General features: G+C 51.7%; 3 protein-coding genes across 3 annotated transcripts in view; 1 reads left to right on the top strand and 2 right to left on the bottom strand.

The window, feature by feature from the left end:
• Window positions 1-682: 682 nt before the first annotated feature.
• LOC109510139 (multimerin-2-like) lies at window positions 683-13,662 on the top strand. Its single transcript, XM_019860251.1, has 11 exons — window positions 683-989; window positions 1,607-1,843; window positions 4,509-4,631; window positions 4,989-5,095; window positions 5,913-5,999; window positions 8,593-9,090; window positions 10,040-10,437; window positions 10,935-11,195; window positions 11,775-12,260; window positions 12,485-12,845; window positions 13,062-13,662. Exons 2-11 carry the CDS (start codon window positions 1,650-1,652, stop codon window positions 13,466-13,468), a joined length of 2,922 nt encoding a protein of 973 aa, XP_019715810.1. The 5' UTR covers window positions 683-989; window positions 1,607-1,649; the 3' UTR covers window positions 13,469-13,662.
• Window positions 13,663-14,669: 1,007 nt separating this feature from the next.
• On the bottom strand, window positions 14,670-18,338 carry LOC109510140 (inactive ubiquitin carboxyl-terminal hydrolase 54-like). The gene is made up of 5 exons (XM_019860252.1): window positions 17,542-18,338; window positions 17,152-17,249; window positions 16,685-16,777; window positions 16,308-16,467; window positions 14,670-16,086 (listed from the first exon to the last, which is right to left on the bottom strand). The coding sequence occupies exons 1-5, from the start codon at window positions 18,029-18,031 to the stop codon at window positions 15,620-15,622; spliced, it is 1,308 nt and encodes a 435-aa protein (XP_019715811.1). The 5' UTR covers window positions 18,032-18,338; the 3' UTR covers window positions 14,670-15,619.
• Window positions 18,144-18,369, bottom strand: part of LOC109509982 (inactive ubiquitin carboxyl-terminal hydrolase 54-like) — a 9,451-nt gene continuing 9,225 nt past the window's right edge. The window contains exon 15 of the mRNA XM_019859955.1: window positions 18,144-18,243. Within this exon, the coding sequence (XP_019715514.1) occupies window positions 18,144-18,243 (100 nt within the window). The remainder of the gene's footprint in view (window positions 18,244-18,369) is intronic.

The raw sequence follows: 18,369 nt of genomic DNA, 5'->3' as shown, positions 1-18,369 counted from the left end.
TGTGTGTATGGAACTTTCACTGTTTTTTTTTTCTCGATGTTGGAAAAAACCTGATTTATCGAGTCATACACGGATCGGCCAAGTGGACGGAAGTGTGGAGAAAAAACATTTTGACCTCCAAATACGTTCAGACTGTCCCCGCAAGTTCGAACATACTTGTAGGCTAAATGCTACGAACGTAGCATTTTCCCTTAATGCGACAGGGTATTAACTTGCGCAAGTGTAAATTAATTTTTTTTTAAAAAAAGCTTTCTTTCATGATGTTAGCAATGCGTTAATCGCAACACTTAGTTCTAAAATGATGTTTAAAAAACAGCTCAGGTCTATGTGATGGAACTCAATGTGTTTGTTTGTTTGTTTGTTTGTTTACGTGGATTCAGTCGGCTTTCACTTTTCTCTTCAGCCCCCCTTTAGTCACACACCGTTTTATCCCCCTCACCAGGCTTTGGATGCAACAATCCTCGGAAGTGACACACACACACACACACACTCTGCTAAACTTAAGTCAGCAATCAAATCCAAAGCAAATGTGACAACTTCATAGTCAATCATCTCTTCAATTCTCACTACGATCACTGTCAACAGTTATTTCTCATATTGGCCAAAAATGAAAACCGTTTAATCTGTCTTTTCCGTTTTGTGTTGAAATGTGAGTTCATTTGTCACTGTTGATTTGATTTATTTATTTATTTTTGCTCATTCCATGAAGGATGTTCAACTCGTCTTTCAATGTCATGTCTCCATCTAGAGTGTGACAGGAAGTGGCCCAGTGGATTTCCTGCGTCCTTATCGTACCACAGGAAGAGGATGAAGATGGAGAGAGAAAGAGAAAGGCCGATGGATTTGTTTCGAAGGAGGAAGGAACAAGGAGTTGGTTGGGCTGAGGAGGAAATGGCTTCAGATATCAGGTGACAGCTTCCAGTGCAAAGGCGTCTCAGGACTTCCTTGGGGCCAAGTCCGCCACCTCTCGAGGGCCCCGTCACCGGAACGTAAGTGATTTGCCTTGTTTCATCGTCACGTTCTCCTTGATGAAAGAGACCACACTCAAAGTCAACGCAAAATTCTCAGTCTTACCAGAAATAAAGTTGTTGTTTTTCATTAAACTGAGAGAATCAAATTAAAAAAAAAAACAAAAAACAACTCACGTTTGTGAGACAAACTTCAGAATATTACAAGAATATGTTTTAGACTTATTTCTGAGCCATCTTGTAACATTCAACGAACGCTAAACATTTTTGAAACAGAAAAAAAAGTGACACATTTTCATTCAACGTGTGGCATTTTTATTTTGCAATTGTGTTTCCTGTATCGTCTTGAGTCGAGCAGAAAGTGACAAACCAAAATAAGGTTTGGATGAACATTAGAAACAAGAAGCAGCACTTCATGTTCTATCTGGCAAAAGAAAGTTTGAAATCCATCAATAAAAAGTTCCAGTGGTGGCTCCCCCTGGCGCATTCACCAGCAACATCACGTTGAACATCAAAAAGTCAAAGCACACGCTTTCACGTTAGCTCCCAGATTTGATTGGATGTCACTTCCGGCAGGGGAAACGGATGGCGCGGTCCCCCCCTCCTTTCTCTCCCCCCCCCCTCGGTTTTAAAAGCAGGCGGCGGGCGCGCGAGCCCCCATTGACTGACTAAGCGGCCGTCATGACAGCCATGAGGGTTGCGCTCGTGCTTCTGGCCTTTCTGCTGAGCACTCGCGGAGACGTGAGGGCCCGAGACCCCGAGGTGGAGCAGGAGGAGGACGAGCAAGAGGATTGGGGGACAACGTCGGGCGTCATCAGTGCCACCGAGGAGACCCCCCTGATGCAGGATGGAGGAAACTACCCGGCCCGAAGTGGGTGAGTCCATCCGTAGCATCCCCTCAGCGCCGTCCAGAAGGCCACGTTATTAGCGATAACAATTTCATTCAACATTGTGTCATTTGTTATTTCCGCTTCTTGGTCCCCCAACATATGAATTTGCCATTTGCAACTTACAACGCATGGGGACCGAACAGGTGATAAGAAAAGTTGTGCTTTGGCGCTGTCTTCTGGCATCTTTGGCAAGCAAAGACAGCTTTTTTTTTTCTATAGCACTTTCTATAGGTAACTCAATGTGCTTCACATAATAAAAAACATTTTAAATTGAAAAAAGAAAAGAACAAAGTAAAGAAATAAAGAAAGCTGACTAAAATGACTAAAAGAAAGTACAGTGCAAGAATGAGATTTGGGGGGGAAAAGCACCAAGGATCTGTCATGAAGTGAGTTAGAGCTTCATTTAGACAAAAGTAGTGCTTTATTCCCAAAATGTGGCATCTTACTACCAGGGAACTATGTTGAAGTGAGTTGAGAGCTTCATCTTGACAAAAGTAGGGCGTTTCTGCCAAATTGTGGCATCTTAGTGACAAGGAACTATTGTTGAAGTGAGTTGAGGAGCTCTGATTTGACGAAAATAGGGCTTTGCTATCCTGTGAAATCTATGGGAAATGATTCACGATTTTTTTTTTTTTTAGGATGGCATCAGTTGCATATTTTTGCCATTTGTGCAGGGCTCGGTCCTTCTCCCCAGCAAATAGCCGGGGGAGGCAGTATTTTGATAAGGACTTAGCTTAGCTGTGTCAAGTATCGAAGCACGCGCTAAACATTGGCTTCTGCGCCTTCATTTTGAACCCCCCCTCCCGCCCTCGCAGTCCAAGAGTCAAACATCCAAAGCGGAATGATGCTCATATGGAATCTGAGACGTTTTCCTTTGAGTGTATCTTCTCCCTTCATCCCTGACGTGTGGTCGCATTCCAATCGTGCGGCGCCTTCGCTGCGAGGAAGCGGGAAGGCTTTGCGTGTTTTGACTGCCACCATGTTGTTCACCTTTGCCACCCGCGCCGACGCTTTACGAGCCCCTCTGCAGCTACGAGACAAGCCCGTCACATGGAGCTCGCACCAAGGGGCGTCCCGACTAAATCATGTCTGACTTGTCGTCCAGCAAGTCCGCCTCACAGTGAACGGTTCCCTGTTCGATCCCCGCTGAACAAAATAAAAGGCCGGGGTTGACTGCATCATGACAAGCTGATGCTCGTAGCACCGCAGCTCCGCTTACCTTTTGCCTTTGAGAAGAGCCTACACTGAAAAAAAAAGTTTGTTGAATGAACTCCATTTTAATTAGTCAAGCGGTTGCATGAAATCAAATCTTCTGGATCCAGATGCCATTTTGTTGAGTCGATGGATGTATCGTCTTTGTTTGTTTTGTGCGATCACTTGAGGAAATAAAATGTCCGCAACGGCTCGCCCACACAAGTTATCGGAATACTAAAGAGTTTATCGTTGCTTAATTTCATACTTGATGGCTGGGCAGGCACGTCAGACACACAAAAATGTGCATGTCAACATGACAAAGTATGTGCCCTTAAATGGACGCCCCCATCTGCAGTTGAGTAAATAAATGGAACGCAATCAGGATTTGTGGAATTTTGTTGGCTCCTACAGATGTTTTTTTTTTTTCTTTTTGTGATCGGGTCAATTCTGATTCAATTTGCTTCTGATTCACATTAAATCTGATTCACTTTGCGTATGACCAAGATGGCTTCGGATCCACATTGGTCCTGCTCTGAATCACTTCCGATCCCAATTGCTTCCCTTTCTCATCGGTTCTGAGCCGGAGCCCTTCCAAACTGCAATTCTCCAGATCCAAAGTAGGCTATAGCATGAGTGGGGCACGCAAGCGTCATGTGCGGCTCGCGGCGAGCTCCCAGGCGGCACATGAAAACGTCCCGGCAGGCAAAGAATGAGGCGGGGTTCTTATCGGTATCTTCATCGTGCAGGTGGCCGCGCTCTGATGCCGAGTCAGTCCAAAACCTCCAAATCTTCTCGTTCTTCAACATTCTCTTTTGGGGTGTTTACAGTCATGTGACGCATGGCTTGCTTTTCCTTCCTTCCAAACGGTTGACAGCCACTGGACCAAAAAAAAAAAAAAAAGTCCATTTGATGTGCAGATTGGAAATTGTCTCCTAAATGTCCTTGGCAGGAAACAATCCTTGTAAACATCCTCTGCTGCTTTTCTGCTTTCCCGGTCACGTCTGTCTTTTCATGATCACGAGGTCTCAAATGATTTCCCGTAACTTCTGTTCTGCAGAACCCCCAAAAAGTGGTTGAAGTGTGGGATCGTACCACCGCCCCGCGACGCCCGCGGCCCCTCCAACAGGAAGTGCAGGAAACAATGGAGGAATCAAAGTCCAAACCTCGTATGAAGTCATATTTTCCCATCGGTCGTTTATCCGCAGGCAGCAGGAAAGCGTCAGCGCAGGGGAAAATACCGACGGTGGGCCGTGTCGCTGTTCAAACAATCGCCCGTTTACATTCACGGTTGCCGGCCAATGGCAGATTTCCAGTGAACGTTTGTTTGTTTGGCGTTCGGTGTTGACGATGTGCTGCTGAGATGACAAAAACGGGGATGGTCATGAAACGTCCAAATGTTTTTCCCGGGGCGCGGCAAATTGACGTGTGCACGCGTGTCTGTGTGTGCGCTTTGCAGGAACTGGTGCGCCTTCGTGCAGAAACGTGTGGTCACCGTGGCGGTAGCGTGCGGCACGGAGAAGTACACCATCAAGTCCCAAAGTCCGTGTCCCAGCGGAACGCCGGACTGTCATTTGGTCATGTAAGGAAACAACAAAAACAACAACAGAGTTTTGCTGGCACCACCCATTTCAACACAGCTTGTTTGCTAGATGGCGGGATTTTTCCACCCATTATTTTTTCACGTGGACTCTGACTGCTGACTCACGTCGCAATAAGCACAAGCCAGAGGGAACGAGAAACTCCCAACGATGCCATACAAGGCAAGCCGCTCGTCGGAGCGGCTCTATCTTGGTGGAAATGTCAACTTTTGCTTGTATTTACAAGATGACACACGACTACTGCTAGCTACCACTCCGGCTACGCGTCGCACTCTACAGCTCAGCATCAAAGCCTCCAAACTTGCTCTTGTCCACACCGTCGACTGCCATGTGCGCAGGTACAAGCTGTCCACTCGGCCGCTCTACAGGCAGCAGCAGAAAGAGACCACGGCTCTCTTGTGGAGATGTTGCCCAGGACACAGAGGAGACAACTGTGACGACACAGGTGCCTACTTGTCTTATGTGGCGTCAAGCCGCCCCTTTGCGTCAGTCGCCACATCTTAGAAATGTGCTGAATGAACATTTTTGAATTCCATGTCCGCGCGGACGCCGGGTGTAGAATTTCCGTAGTTCTCGTGATTTGTGCCGACTGAGATAAAGCACATGGACTGGTTTGAAAACACACATCATTTAATATATAGTCGCCAAATTCTTCAAAATAAACTCCGGGGTTCCTCAAGGTTCTCTTCTAGCACCGCTACTATTTTTCCTCAATATGTTTCCTTTGGATTATATTTTAGGAGACAAACTAAAATCTATTTCAAAATGTGTATTGAAGCTACTTTCTACACGAGAAGCTCATGTCCAACCCTCAAGGAAAGAAAGTGAAGAAACAACATTTGTGAGCAACTGAGACGTTGACATGAATGTTTTTGCTGAACCTGTTTTTGCGTACTTTTTGAGTGTGTGTGTGTGTGTGTGGGTGGGTGTGTTTCAATGGACTTAAAAGAAAAATATTTCTGAACACAGTGTTTGTTTCCATCGGGCTCTATTTTTAATATTGCTTTTCTCATCGTCCCCAAATGGGAGCAGTAGTCGTTTAATTTAGTCGAGACTCGTTTGGTGGGAAACAGTCATGTTTGGTTGGAGTCCGGAGGAGGACGTCCCGAAAAGGAGCCAGATGTAAATAAAAGCGACTTCCTGTCGTCTCTTTATCGGGCACACGCTCAAGTGATGACGGTTGTTATTTTGGCGTTCATACGTAGACTCGATTAAAAATGTCAAGATTTAGCAAAAAGAAAATATCAACTTGTCTTTTGCAGTCGCTGATACACAGATCGACTCGGCAAACTCGTCTCTGATTGGAGGATCCGAGTTCCAGAGAACGCCCGAAAGTCTCCATACCGCTGGTACCACCTCACGCATGGCACCTCTCCACAAAGAACCGACTGGTCGCCAGGCACTGTTGGCTCACATAGCGACAAACGAGCAATCCCTCTCACATTCACACCTCTCGACAATTTGGATTCTTCAATGAAGCTAGTTAATATGCCAACATCTCTCGGGTGTTGGAGAAAAAAAAAAACAACAAAAAAAAAAAACACGCGGAGAACACGCGAACTCCACACAAACGGGCCGCAGATTCAAACCCAGAACGGTGAGGCAGACATGCAAACCACTAGGACACCGTGTTGACCAGGCAATCACATTCGCATCAGGCTTGCCAGCTCCATCGTGTGTTATTTATTATTTTTTTTTTTTTTGGTCAATGTTCAGATTGAACTTGAAGTCACTTCTGAAGTTTGAAATCAAATGTCAAGTCCAGTCTCATTACGGTTTAAAACACACACGTCGACGCAGGCGCACACACACACGCACATTCTTCCTCATGTCAGGAAAGTGCGGAAGCCACGCGCTTCACAAAGTCACCGTCAGGTCATTGGGAGGTTCCCCCCTAGCCCCCCCCACCTCCGGGAGGAAAGTTTGAGTAAACCTTGTCCCCCATTCCTCTCACCCAAGGTCACCCTGCTCCCATCCTGTCCCACACTGACTCACCCTGGTGGAGTTTCTGGCCGTCAAAGTGTTGCCGGGTGAAAGTTGACGGTCGTCGATTGTCGAGGAGCATCGTGTTGGAGCGACGTGACGAGAGGCCGAGCGTATTTTGAACTGCGTGCGGCCGTGGAAGCGGGCGGCAGCGCTTTCGTTTCCCTTCAATTGGACCGGCTGCCGTCACGACGCTACGTTTCCGCTCGCCGTTAGCCCTCGGCCCACGCGCTGACGTGACGCGATTGGGATATTTTGTCGCTTCTGCAAGCGAGGGACAGAAAAAAGTTTCACCGTCTTTGTGCTCACACGTAGAACAGCGGCAAAGTGATGGAACGTCTTCTTGATATTTGAATAAAACTCTGCTACCGTGCTTCAAAGTCCACGAGCAGACCGGCATCTCTTCGACAAACCGCTCCATCCCGAAAGTGAGCGTTCAGACGTGGGATTCGAACCCACAGCAGACGACGACGATATCGAAGCACCTTCAAGCGTTTGGCCGTCCCGAGTCCTTTCAAATGTTGCCACCGGCAGCTTAAGAGGACCGATTGTGACTCATCCGCGCTGCACTTAATTGTGACCCGAATGTCGCACTTTCGCTGGCCCTGCAGATTTATCGATATGCTGACATCTCTCACATCCAGTTTCAACAACAAATTTTGGAATTGGACTTCTACGCCTCCCCCCCCACATGGCGAGTCCCCAAAAGCTCAACCCTTACCTTCCCAAAAGTGATGTCAGGAGTTGAGCCTTTTTTTTTTTTTTGTGCGTTCAACTCGTGTTCAGTCAGAAAAAAACTCCCCTTTTTTTTCGGAAAGTTCCTCCTCACATCCTGTATGTGGTTGGAAAAAATAAGGGAGCAAGAAAAGGGGCGAAATGTCGGGAGTGCCGACGCGCCGCTCGCTCCCACCACACCTCCGATTCAAAACACTTCCTGCCAAGCCGGTGGCGTGAAGTCATCAACCTTGCGGCGACGCCGGACACAATCGGAGGAACTCCAACGACTAAAATAGTGCAAGCGTGACTCACGAAGCAAGCGCTTTGGCTTTTCAAGATTTTCATACCCCACTGAATGGATTTTTCGATACCCCCCGAGAGCAGACCAGCCTCTCTCCGACAGATGACGTGAACCCTTGCAGTCCCCAAATCTGCTTTTCGCCAACATAGACGACGACTGAAAGCGGCAACTTTGACCACTTTGCCTGCCCAAGGACAGACGAGCGTCTCAAACAAGCGGTCTTGTCATCATGTTTTCCTCTGTGGTGGGGGATTCCATGCCTTGCTCAAAAACGCTGCCCGTTTGCAGCTTTTGCGAAATCATGCTGTCAGCAGCGGGCAGAGCGTGACTTGAAGCACCTTTGACCTGCTCGGCCAATTCTTTGCCGCTTTTCCCCCTCATAAGCGCGACCTGTCCGGAACTCTCCAGTGTCCACTGAGCTTCTCCCTTCCCGAAAGTCGACGCCTCGCCGGCCGGACCTTCATGCCGCCGCCGTCATTTCCGAAGTGGAAGTAGAAGTGATGAGTGTGCATCACTTTAGTGATTTGTGCCCACGTCTCCGACTGAAGGTCACTGATACGGAGCGCGCGGCGTTCCGGACGGAGCATTCTCTTGCTGACTCACGCAAGCAAACTGCACAGTCGGCAGAGAGAAAGACTTTGGTGTGTTTGGGAATGGGAACGGCCACATTTCCCCCCGCCCGCTTGCAGAAGCCACACCGCCGACGAGCGCCATTTTGGGGTGAAAAACGATGACCAAAATATCCAATTGCGCAATGTATGACGCACCCACGTGCATCTCACCGACATAAAACACACAGTCGTCACGGCCATATCCCGTTTCGCCTCTAAACGGGAATTTCGGAGTGCACCTCACGCCTTCGTCACACTAACCTCACTTCTAAAGGGTCCGCCGTAGACGTCCGGATGTCTTGTCAAACCAAATTGGTTGTTGTGTTTCAGGCGTTCTGCCCCAGCAACAGCACAGCCAGCCAAACAGTGAGCAGAACGACCACCAGGGGTCAGTCAACACGCCGCACAATGTCAGCCATGTTGAGTTTCCTGTGCATGTCGCAAACGGGGACCGCTCTCGACACCAGGAGCACGCTCAACCTCCTGTCTATGTACCAAATCAGGACCGCGCTCAGTATCCCGCCCCTGTACCAAATCAGGACCGCCTTCAGCGCCCCGCCCATGTTGCGCATCAGGACCGTGCTCCACATGGGGACCGCGTCCGCACTCCCGTCCGTCTTCCGCATTCGGACCCTGTCCGAGTTCAAGAACGGGACCCCGGCCAGTACCCTGTCCCCGTCCAGTATCCCATCCACGTCCAGGATCGGGAACCCGCTCGGAACCCGGTCCGTGCCCAGTATCCGGTCGGGGTCCGGGAAGGGGACCCCGAACGGCATCGCATCTCGCATCCTGCCGGAAAACACGAACAGCAGGAGAGCCTCCAGCCCGGTGAGTGCTTCGATGAACCCGCGGGCCGCTGCGCCTGGCCTTCGTATTGCCCTGAAGGAATGAGATCATGCAGATGGGTTTGTTTGCTTCAACTTTTTACGATCTCCAAATTTTTGGACAGAAGATTCGGCATCTGCGGTACGCACTCATCATCTGGAAAATAAAAACGGTCCAATTTCGCTCTTTTTGGGCTCCTCCTCTCACGCTGTTTTCCTCTGGACTGCATAATAACGCGCGAGGCGCAACAAATCAAAGCGCGGGTCAGCATGACATCATCCCGAAGGGGACTTTGTCTTCGTCTCGTTAGGATTTCTCACTTCCTGTTTTTTGAGCCGGCACATCCGATATGAGGCCGATTTCCTCTGAGGACTTCTTTGCAAAGCATTTAAGTCAATACCGAATCGAATCGCAAGCAAAAGAATCCAACATCGAACTCAAAGTACTTGACTTGCAGTTCCAGGAACGACGAGTATCAAAAAAGCACAAGTTGGAGCGTTTGGGGCTGTTTAAGCGTTTACACGCCAGACTTGGACTGGTGACATTTACGAGCCACTGCGAGATGCCCTTCGAGTCACAGCGGGAGTTGCGACGTTTACAATCGAGCGCGCGGACCCACAAACGACCGTTTGTGTGTTGCGTGCGTGGACGGGAAGTCTCACAGCTCGCCGCCGTCAATCACGTTATTCGCTCTCTGAATACTGATCAATACCGAGTACTGATACTTGCAGTACTTTTGATTTTATTTGAACACAATGATGGAAAAGTTGTGACCGAAGAGCTTTGGGACACAGATGATTCTTTGCCCGTGTGCTGCGTGTGATCAATAAAATAGAAATAAAGCTTTAAAAAAAGAATGAATGGACCCATATTTGCAAGAAATTAAAATAATGACGACACAAAACTCAAAAATAAAGTAATGGCAAGTAAATCTTTCTTGCGTGCGTTTCAGGCGCATACCAGGAGGAGGAGGAGGAGGCGGAGGCAACGTCCCATCCCGCCGTCCCCGCAGCGCTGCCCCTCCCCCACATGGTGGCGCTGCTGATGTCTCAGCTGCAGCGCCCCCTGCAGCTCTTCAACCACTCGCTGGAGCAGCTGGACCGGCGGCTGGGCGAGCTGGCCCGAGATGTGGCCGAGCTCAAGGGCGCCCGGCGCCTGGAGCGAGACCTGCGCGACGACTACGAGCGGCGGCTGGACGCCAAGGTGGAGCAAAGCGTCCGGCAGGTGGCGGCGCTGCGCGAGCAGCTGGAGAGCGGCCTGCACTCCCAGCAGGCCATGCTGCACTACAATATGAGCAACTTGAAGGCCGACCTGGACCTCAAACTCAAACGACACAACAAGATGCTGCAGGTACGCACGTGCACACGTACGCCACGCACGCATCCACACGCACTCCGACTTGTGAACGTTCTTGTCGTCACGGAGAAATTTGTTGCCGTTTGCCCTTTGAAAGATTTTGCTTTGGTATTTATGCTCCGTGATCCCCTCAAGTGTCAATCAGTTCTGGTTTTTTGAAAGATTTTGCTTTGGTATTTATGCTCCGTGACCCCAATCAGTTCTGGTTGTGGTGCCATCTTTTGGCATCTCGGTGTCAGGGAAGTTTGTTGATGTGAGTTGCGGAGTTTCATTTGGACAAAAGTAGCGGTTTGCCCCCATCTTGAGGCATCTATGGGCAATGACAACAAACCTGTTTGAACGGAATTACTTTTGGATTCCGACTTTTTCTTTCAAACTGTCATTTCTGAACAGTCGCGTTTCCTTTTGGAAGGTTACGTTGAACGTTTCACTGTTGCTTTTGAACTGTGACGTTTCACTCGGATCACTTTTTGAATTGTTGTTGCTGTCAGGCCAGCCTGCAGGCCATGAACGCCACCCTGGCGGAGCTCAAGTTGGACCAGGAACTGGAGCAGGAGCAGCAGCGAGAGCAGGAAGGCCAACAGGAAGCGGGACGGCAACAGGAAGCCCGAGTGGAGGCGCCCGCGGGGGAGGCGCACGCGGGGGAGGCGCCCGCGGGGGAGGCGCACGCGGCGACGTCACAAGTGTCGACCGACGCCCTGTGGGACGCCATCGAGCGTCTGGACAACAGGGTGGTCAACAACACCATAGCGGTGAGCCGCGCCTTCCTGCGTGTGTGTTCCGCTTTGCGGCTGCTGCCACCTACAGCCTGTGCCCCGTCACTGCGGACACCAGTTGGCACTTTTTCTCTGACTCTTCCTTTTTGACTCTTTCCTGCCCGTTTCTCTTCATTTTTGACAGTTGTTTTCAGATTTTTCACTTTTCGACTTTTCATGATGACTTTCGGGCGGCACGACGGCCGCAGAGGCTTCGATTTTGGGCTGCGGCCTTCCTGCGTGGGGTTGTGCATGTTCTCCCCGTGCCTGCGTGGCTTTTCTTCGCGTACTCCGGTTTCCTCCCACATTGCAAAAACGTGCGTGGCAGGTTCACGGAACACTCCAAATTGTTCCGAGGTGTGAGTGTGAGCGCGGATGGGCGATTGTGTGCCCCGCCTCCCACCTAGGCTTCGGCACGCCCGCGGCTCTTTGACTGACCGATTTCCTTTGCTCTGACCAATACTTTGACTTTTTCACCATCTCATTTCATTTTGGACGGGTACTTTTCAAATACGACCGTGGCACTTTGTCTTTCCGAGTCACCGCAAGGCAGCGTGCGCCGGTGCGGCCTTTCAGGTGGACAGGCTGGCGGAGGACCTGGCGCTGACGTCGGGCGGCGTCCGGCAACTGCGGCGCGACGCCAAGGCGCTGGGCGAGCGCCTCAACCAGACGGCGCGCACCGGCCAGGTGCTGTTCATGGAGACGGGCCTGGAGGTGGAGGCGGCCAAGGTGGCGGTGCTGGAGCGCGTGGAGCAGCTGGCGGGCAACCTGAGCCGGCAGGGTCAGCGGCTGCACGAGCTGGACGTGGACGTGGACTACCTCTACGCCGTCCTCTACAAGAACAACGCGTCCTCGTCTTCGCCGCCCCAGTGTGACTGCGGGCGCCTCGGCGAGGCGGTGGCCCGGCTGGAGGGGGGCGTGGCCAACGCCACGGAACTGGCCACCGAGAACCGTCTGGCTCTGGAGGACGAGCGGCGGGCGGCGGCGGAGGCTCGGCCGTGGGAGGCCGGCGCCGGCGACTGGGAGACGGCCGTGGAAGCGCTGCAGACGAGCCTGCAGCAGGTGGGGCAAGTGGGAGGGACCTTCGGCGCCCAGTGTGTGTGTGAAACATGCTCTGCTTGGGTGCCACCTTGTGGCGTCTGTCGGGAATTGTCAAGCATTTTCTCGAGGCGTCAGTGACGATGCCTCGAGACTTGTTCATGACGGCAGTCGTACACTGCCTGACTCGTCCTTTGGCCGCTGGAGTTTTGCTTTGACTGTTGGCTTTTCGTTTTGCGCGTCGACAGGTGAAGGAGTCGATGACCTCGGAGCAGAGCCGGACGACGACTTTGGAGTCGAGCGTGCGGCGCCTCGGCGTCCTGCTGCAGGAGGCCCGGGCCCGAGCGGAGACCCGGCAAGACGCCCCGTCGGCGTCGGACGGGGAGCTGCGGGAGGAAATGAAGCGCGTGTTGGCGGAGATGAAACGTCTGTCGGCGTCCTTCAACTCGCTGCTGAAGGACGTCATCCGCCACAGCGACGTCCTGGAGATCCTGCTGGGCGAGGAGGTGCTGGAGTTCCTGGAGTGGCCCGCCCAGGACCAGGAGGCGCACTCCATCCCGGCCCTCAAGGAGCGCCTTGGCGCACTCCGGCAGACAAGCGACGAGCCAGGTGCAGTCGGGCGGGCGCCTTTTTTGCCATGCCTTGGGGGGAATCTCACGGCACGCCACCGAACGACTTTATCTGCAATTCATTGGACGGCGGTCCAGTTACTCAACTGCACCTCTCGGGTTGCCATCGTTAGCCAATTGCATAAATCAGTGCGAGTGAGTTATTTGCGAGGGCGTGAAAGACGCGCAGCCCTTGACTTTGCGCCGGTGATCGCAGGAGACGCGGAGGAGGCGCCGTCGGCCGACGCGCCGTCGTTCCGGTCGAACGAAGGAGGAGGGCCAATGTCCGCGGGAGACGGCGGCGACCTGTGGAAGCTGGAGAGGAGCGTGGAGCAGCTGGAGGCCAAGCTCCAACGCCTGGAGGAGGCGCCCTGCTGCCGGGACGCCGGCGATGGCGAGGGGGAGGCGGAGGAGGAGGAGGCGGCGCTGCGCACGGAGGTGGCGCGGCTCAAGCGAGGCCTGGAGGAACACCTCAGGACCTTCAAGGACGTCTTGGGCAACGCCGACGTGCTGGAGAGAAGCGCGCCACGGACTGTTGCCGCCCAGGGAAAGAAGAAGCGAGGGAGAGGCGGACACCATCGTAACGGGAGGGAGGCGCCAGGTGAGGCGCACCGGCTGACTTGATTCCAAAAGGGGACATCAAATTGACAGTGCGACGGAAATTCCCTTTGAGATGGCGCCACGTGTCCCCCAAACGCATTTTTAACGCACATTTTTTTTTTCCCCCGATTTTGATTTGATATTTTCAGTTTTTGCTATTTCGTCATTTTGGCCTGCAAAAGCTTGCGCCGTGTGGACTCGATCACTTTCAGAAAAAAGTGATCGAGTCGATAGGGATGTATTTCCATTTAGTTTTCATTTACTATTCCCTTCACCGAGTGACTTTTACTTTTTAACTTATTTTTTATTAGAGGTATTACTTTTAAGTGTTGACTTTTGACTACACACACACACACACACACACACACACACACACACATCTTTTACATTGGGGTTAGGGTTTCAACGATAGGTTCAAATTGGCGGCAAGGTTTCAAATTAGGGTTTCAACCCAGCATTAAGGTTCAAAGTAGGGATTTTAACAGGGGATGGGGTCAGAGTCCGCTTTCACATTCGGTACAGTATAGGGTTTAAAATCTGGGTTTGTGCTTCAAATTAGGGGGAGGGTTTCAAAATCGGGTTCCAAATTAGGGTTACGGTTCCAAAGTGGGGTTGCAAAGTATGATGAGGGTTCCAAATGAAGGTTTCAAAGTAGGGTTTCACTCTCTGGGGTGGGGTTTGAAAGTGCGACTTTCAATTAGGGTCAGGGTTTCAAAAGTACGTTTTCAAGCTATAGTTAGGGTTTCAAATCACGGTTAGCATTTCAAATTAGGGTTAGGGTTAGTTTCAAAGAGGGGTTTTAAATTTGCGTTAGGGCTTCAAATTAGGGTTTTAACCTACGGTGGTGTTTTAAATTGGGGTGAGAGATCCAAATTAGGTTTTCATATCATAAATAAACAAGGTTAGCATTTCCACAGAGTGTTTCAAAGATTTTGCCTGGTTTCCGAAGTGCGCCTCAGTCAGGAAAAGCGCATTCGCGGATCGGCATCATCTGAGGATTCTGCGGCCAGCTCGGGCCTCTTTGCTTCTTGGAGCCGTGAAAGCAGACGACGGCTCACTTCAGATCGCTTCTCATCCTGTATGGAGTCTTTGCAAAAATGTATTGAAATGAATCCCTTTTGTATAGTTTGTTTAAAAAAAGAAATAAAAAGTGCCGAAATAAAGCCGCTGCCATTCGCTCCGCATGTCGATTTGTACTTTCCACGCAAAGAAACACAACGTTTCCTCTTTGGAACACTTTAATCATGTTAATTCTACCGAGTACAAAAATAAGCAGCAAAAATAGAACAAGCTCAATCAAATCAAAACTTTGGACTAAAAGTGAACTGAGTCAGAAGCAGGCAACAAACAAACAAAAAAGGCGTCAGTTGCTCATTCGAAAGAATTTTTGTGTGTTTGAGGTGTTGGCTTGCTGTGAGTACAACAAAGGTCTCAAATCACACCCAACTTTCTTCCTCACAAGGGAAGTCGAGTTAAACAAAGACGCTCGCTAGGTGCACCGCTTACATCATAGGTACACGAAGTCCTAAATGGGTACACATATAGAGAGAAAAAGAGCTCTTTATAGGTTTCTATTTGTGTTATGTCGTCGGCTAGACGGGAAGAGGAAAACATGCTCAAGATTAGCTGCGACTCCGTTTCAAAGCTTCAAATCTAAACACTCGAACTTGACTTGTAGAAAACTAGCTTGCGTTGCTCTACGCGAGACCATGCGACCAATTGCAAGTACGGCGCTCTGAAAAAGTCTTTGGCCGGTGTTCGGCCTGTTGTTTTAGCGTCGTCGTCATCATCGTCATCAACCGGAAGGCCACTCACTATCGAGAAAACTACCGAGAGCGTTTTGGATGAGGTGGTGATGAAGCGAGCACCGACGCAGATCACGATAATTCGCCTATCGGCCGCTTGTGAAGACACTGACGACAACAACAACCAAAGGCCTCGCTTCGCCCATTGAAAATCTGGGCCAAAAATGCCTTCAAATGTGAGGAAACTTGAAACGTCCCAGTTTGGCTTTCTGTGTAACCAAAGACTTTTGCACGTCATCGTCAAGACCGAAATAGGGGAGGAAGAGGAGAAGAGCTGGTCTTGGTGGGCCAAAGTAAAGTCAAGCACAGGCCAGCCGCTGTTGCAAACTTAAACTTCCTGGTAGGCACATTTTTAAAAGCGTAACGAGCGTCACGGCGGGGGGTGGCGGCGGGCCACGTGGGCGCCGCAGGGGGAGCAGAAAGGATGCGGCGAGTCGGCGGGAAGTTGGCGGCACAGCGAGCAGATGGTTCGCGCGGTCAGGCGGAGCAGGCCGGCCGGATTCCTCTCCGCGCCGGCCCCCCCGCGGCGCCAGTCGCCGTCGGGGGGCACGTCCAGACGCAGCGGCCGAGCCACCCCGCCCCCTCCCCCTCCTGCGCCGGGAGACGCACGGGGCTGAGGGGCAAAGCTGGTGAGACGGCCGGGACGGGACAAGGTGGCATAAAGACTGTGAGGGGCGGCGGCGGCACCCCCTCTTTGTCCGGAGAGCAACAACGAGGAGGAGGCGGAGGAACGACGGGGAGCGCGGGGAAGTGTCCCATATGTCAAGGGGACGCCCGAGTGCCGCTCATGCAAAACCACCGCTTCTCCCTCATCCCCATGGAACCGCCATCCGGGTCCTGACAAACAAAGGAGGCGAAAGGCAAGAGTGAGAAAGTCATCAGTCGCGGGCCGAGGAGCCAGAAATGACGCTCGTTCTTTTTGGCAAGAGTGAAACCTGCGGCGCTGAAGCTGCTTTGCAAGTGGCACAAAAGCACCAGCCGTGGCGCTTTGCGTTCTTAGCAAGTTGCGTCAAATGAGCCTCACCTGGCGGCGGTGCGGATGAAGAGGAGATGTTTACCTGGGGGGCCCGAGCCAGGCGGTCGTGAGCTTGGTGGAGGTGCGAGAGGCGACTGGACACCGTGACGGGAGGACGAGGACGGAGCAGCGATGGATGACGACGAGGTGGTGAGGGGCCGGGGGAGGGTTGACGAGGAAGGGGAGCGGCTGGACACCGACACCTTGCGAAATAAGTGATGGGGAGGACACATCAAGAGAACAAGATGGCGGAAGATGAGAAAGAAGGTCAACTCCACCAAAAACATCAAATTAGACTTGCAAGAAAGAGAAACAAAGTCATGACGTGTAAATTCGAATGAAAATAAAAAAATGGTCTTGAAGAATGGCAGATGCGGCACGTGACCACAGGGTGGCAGTAGAAAGGCGCGTGTGACTTACTGGGCCTCGGGCAGGGCCCAGGTTGGTGTTCAGATTTCGAGTGATGCGGCGAAGGTTTTCTGCGCTGTAGCTCTCGTCCGCGCCGTCTGGACACTGAACAGCCAGTCGCCATGTCAATCACGGCACATTCTAATCAGTAAGTATTTCTCTCATCAATTTTTCCCCAAACTTGTCCTCTCGCACTATGTTCGAATTTGAGAATATTTCTTTGCGCATTGAGTTAGTTACCTTGTGTTTGGTTTGGGTTCCATTCATAAATCTGCCTTGCCGATGGAAAAAAAGCATTCAGGCTTTGCGCAGTCATTCACAGTGTGATGTCACTTTCAGTTGCACACGAATCATGATGTCATTTGTGATATCGCTGTCATTTACGAGGTCACGCATGTTTCTCTCGGTAATTCACGATGTCACTTGCATCATGCATCTCATTTGTGATGTCATTTCTGAAACTTCTTATGACTTCTTACCTTGGGGGCAAGCATCACGGGCGTCCTGTAGGCGTGTCTCTCCATCTCGGCCGTCGGCGTTTTGGAGCGCCGCAATCCAGACGGGATTCTCCTCGGTCCTGCGGCACCACCAGGTCACAAAACAGCAACACTTAAAAGTTCAGCAGCTTAATTCCAACATGGATTCGGTATATGACAACTAGGAGGCATCCCTCAAGGATCCTTCCCAACTCCCATTGACATCATCAGTATTTTGGAAATACTTTGTGGAATTTCTTTTTCAATAAATGCTAGCAATACGACCTCTAATTAGGCGCATTACCGCAGTAGCATTTGTGCGCCGGTCTGCTTTTAGGTTCGAGTTCAGTTTGCGGTTTTCAAAGTTTGGATTGTATGGATGATGTTTTCTACCTGCTTTGTGGCTCGGAGCGCTGCCGTGCACGCCGGGAGCCAGCAGGCTGGCGCGGTACAGAGAGTCCAGTTCTGAAAGTTCCTCAGCCGGGGGTGGCTGTGCGCATGCGCCTCCTCCCGTTTCTGGTGCATTGTGGGAGCCGTAGTATCTGCTGACATTTTGTGCCCAGCGCTCCACGGGCAGCGAGTCTCCGCCGCCCTCGGCACAGGAAGAGGAAGACACAACTGGCCCGCTGGCGGCGGCCGCGGGTGGGCGCTTGTAAAGGGCCGCCGGGTTGATTGGTTGAGTGGCAGAACGATGGTCCGACTCTAAGCAGGACCATTTCCTGCTGGGGGGTCTGGTGGAATAAAGCCGCTCCTCCTCCATCAGGTTGTTTGCTGTGTCAGGCGGCAGTAACGCGGAATATGACCTTGGGGTGGATGGGAACTCCGATGGCAGCGTGGCCAGCAGGGCGGCGCCGCCCCCCTCAGGGAGACCCGGTGACTTCATCTCTCTCGGGGGGCCTGGAGCCAAAGAGACCGCCGCTGGAGCTGACCTGCCGTTGATGGAGGCCACGTTGCCGGAGTCGCGCGTTGGAGCGGGTGCGGCGAAGGGGGCGGGCTCATAGGAGGAGCCGGTGTGGGAGGCCACGTCCGTGATGGGACAAGGAGGCGGGAGAGATGGAAGAGGGAGAGGCGGGCCCTGCCGGTCTTGGCTGGACGCTGATTGGTCGTCACAAGTGTCCGTCAGAAATATTTGGTGCGAGACAGGCTTTTCACTGCGGAGACGTGCGCACACACACACACACACACACACATGCAGACCCGTGAGAACATGTGACAGGGGGA

Source organism: Hippocampus comes, unplaced genomic scaffold (assembly GCF_001891065.2).
Source record: "Hippocampus comes isolate QL1 unplaced genomic scaffold, H_comes_QL1_v1.1 scaffold39, whole genome shotgun sequence".
Classification (NCBI taxonomy): Eukaryota; Metazoa; Chordata; class Actinopteri; order Syngnathiformes; family Syngnathidae; genus Hippocampus; species Hippocampus comes.
The sequence above is the reverse complement of the archived record's forward strand: the minus strand, read 5'-3'. Positions and strand labels throughout refer to the sequence as shown.

Coding starts and splice junctions, on each gene's coding strand:
- LOC109510139 (XM_019860251.1), top strand. CDS start 1,650: ATGACAGCCATGAGGGTTGCGCTCGTGCTTCTGGCCTTTCTGCTGAGC. Junction 10,438..10,934: donor GACACAACAAGATGCTGCAG/GTACGCACGTGC, acceptor TGTTGCTGTCAG/GCCAGCCTGCAGGCCATGAA. Junction 12,261..12,484: donor TGCAGACGAGCCTGCAGCAG/GTGGGGCAAGTG, acceptor GCGCGTCGACAG/GTGAAGGAGTCGATGACCTC.
- LOC109510140 (XM_019860252.1), bottom strand. CDS start 18,031: ATGAAGTCACCGGGTCTCCCTGAGGGGGGCGGCGCCGCCCTGCTGGCC. Junction 16,778..17,151: donor CCGTGATGCTTGCCCCCAAG/GTAAGAAGTCAT, acceptor CTGGCTGTTCAG/TGTCCAGACGGCGCGGACGA. Junction 16,468..16,684: donor TGGGCCCTGCCCGAGGCCCA/GTAAGTCACACG, acceptor TTATTTCGCAAG/GTGTCGGTGTCCAGCCGCTC.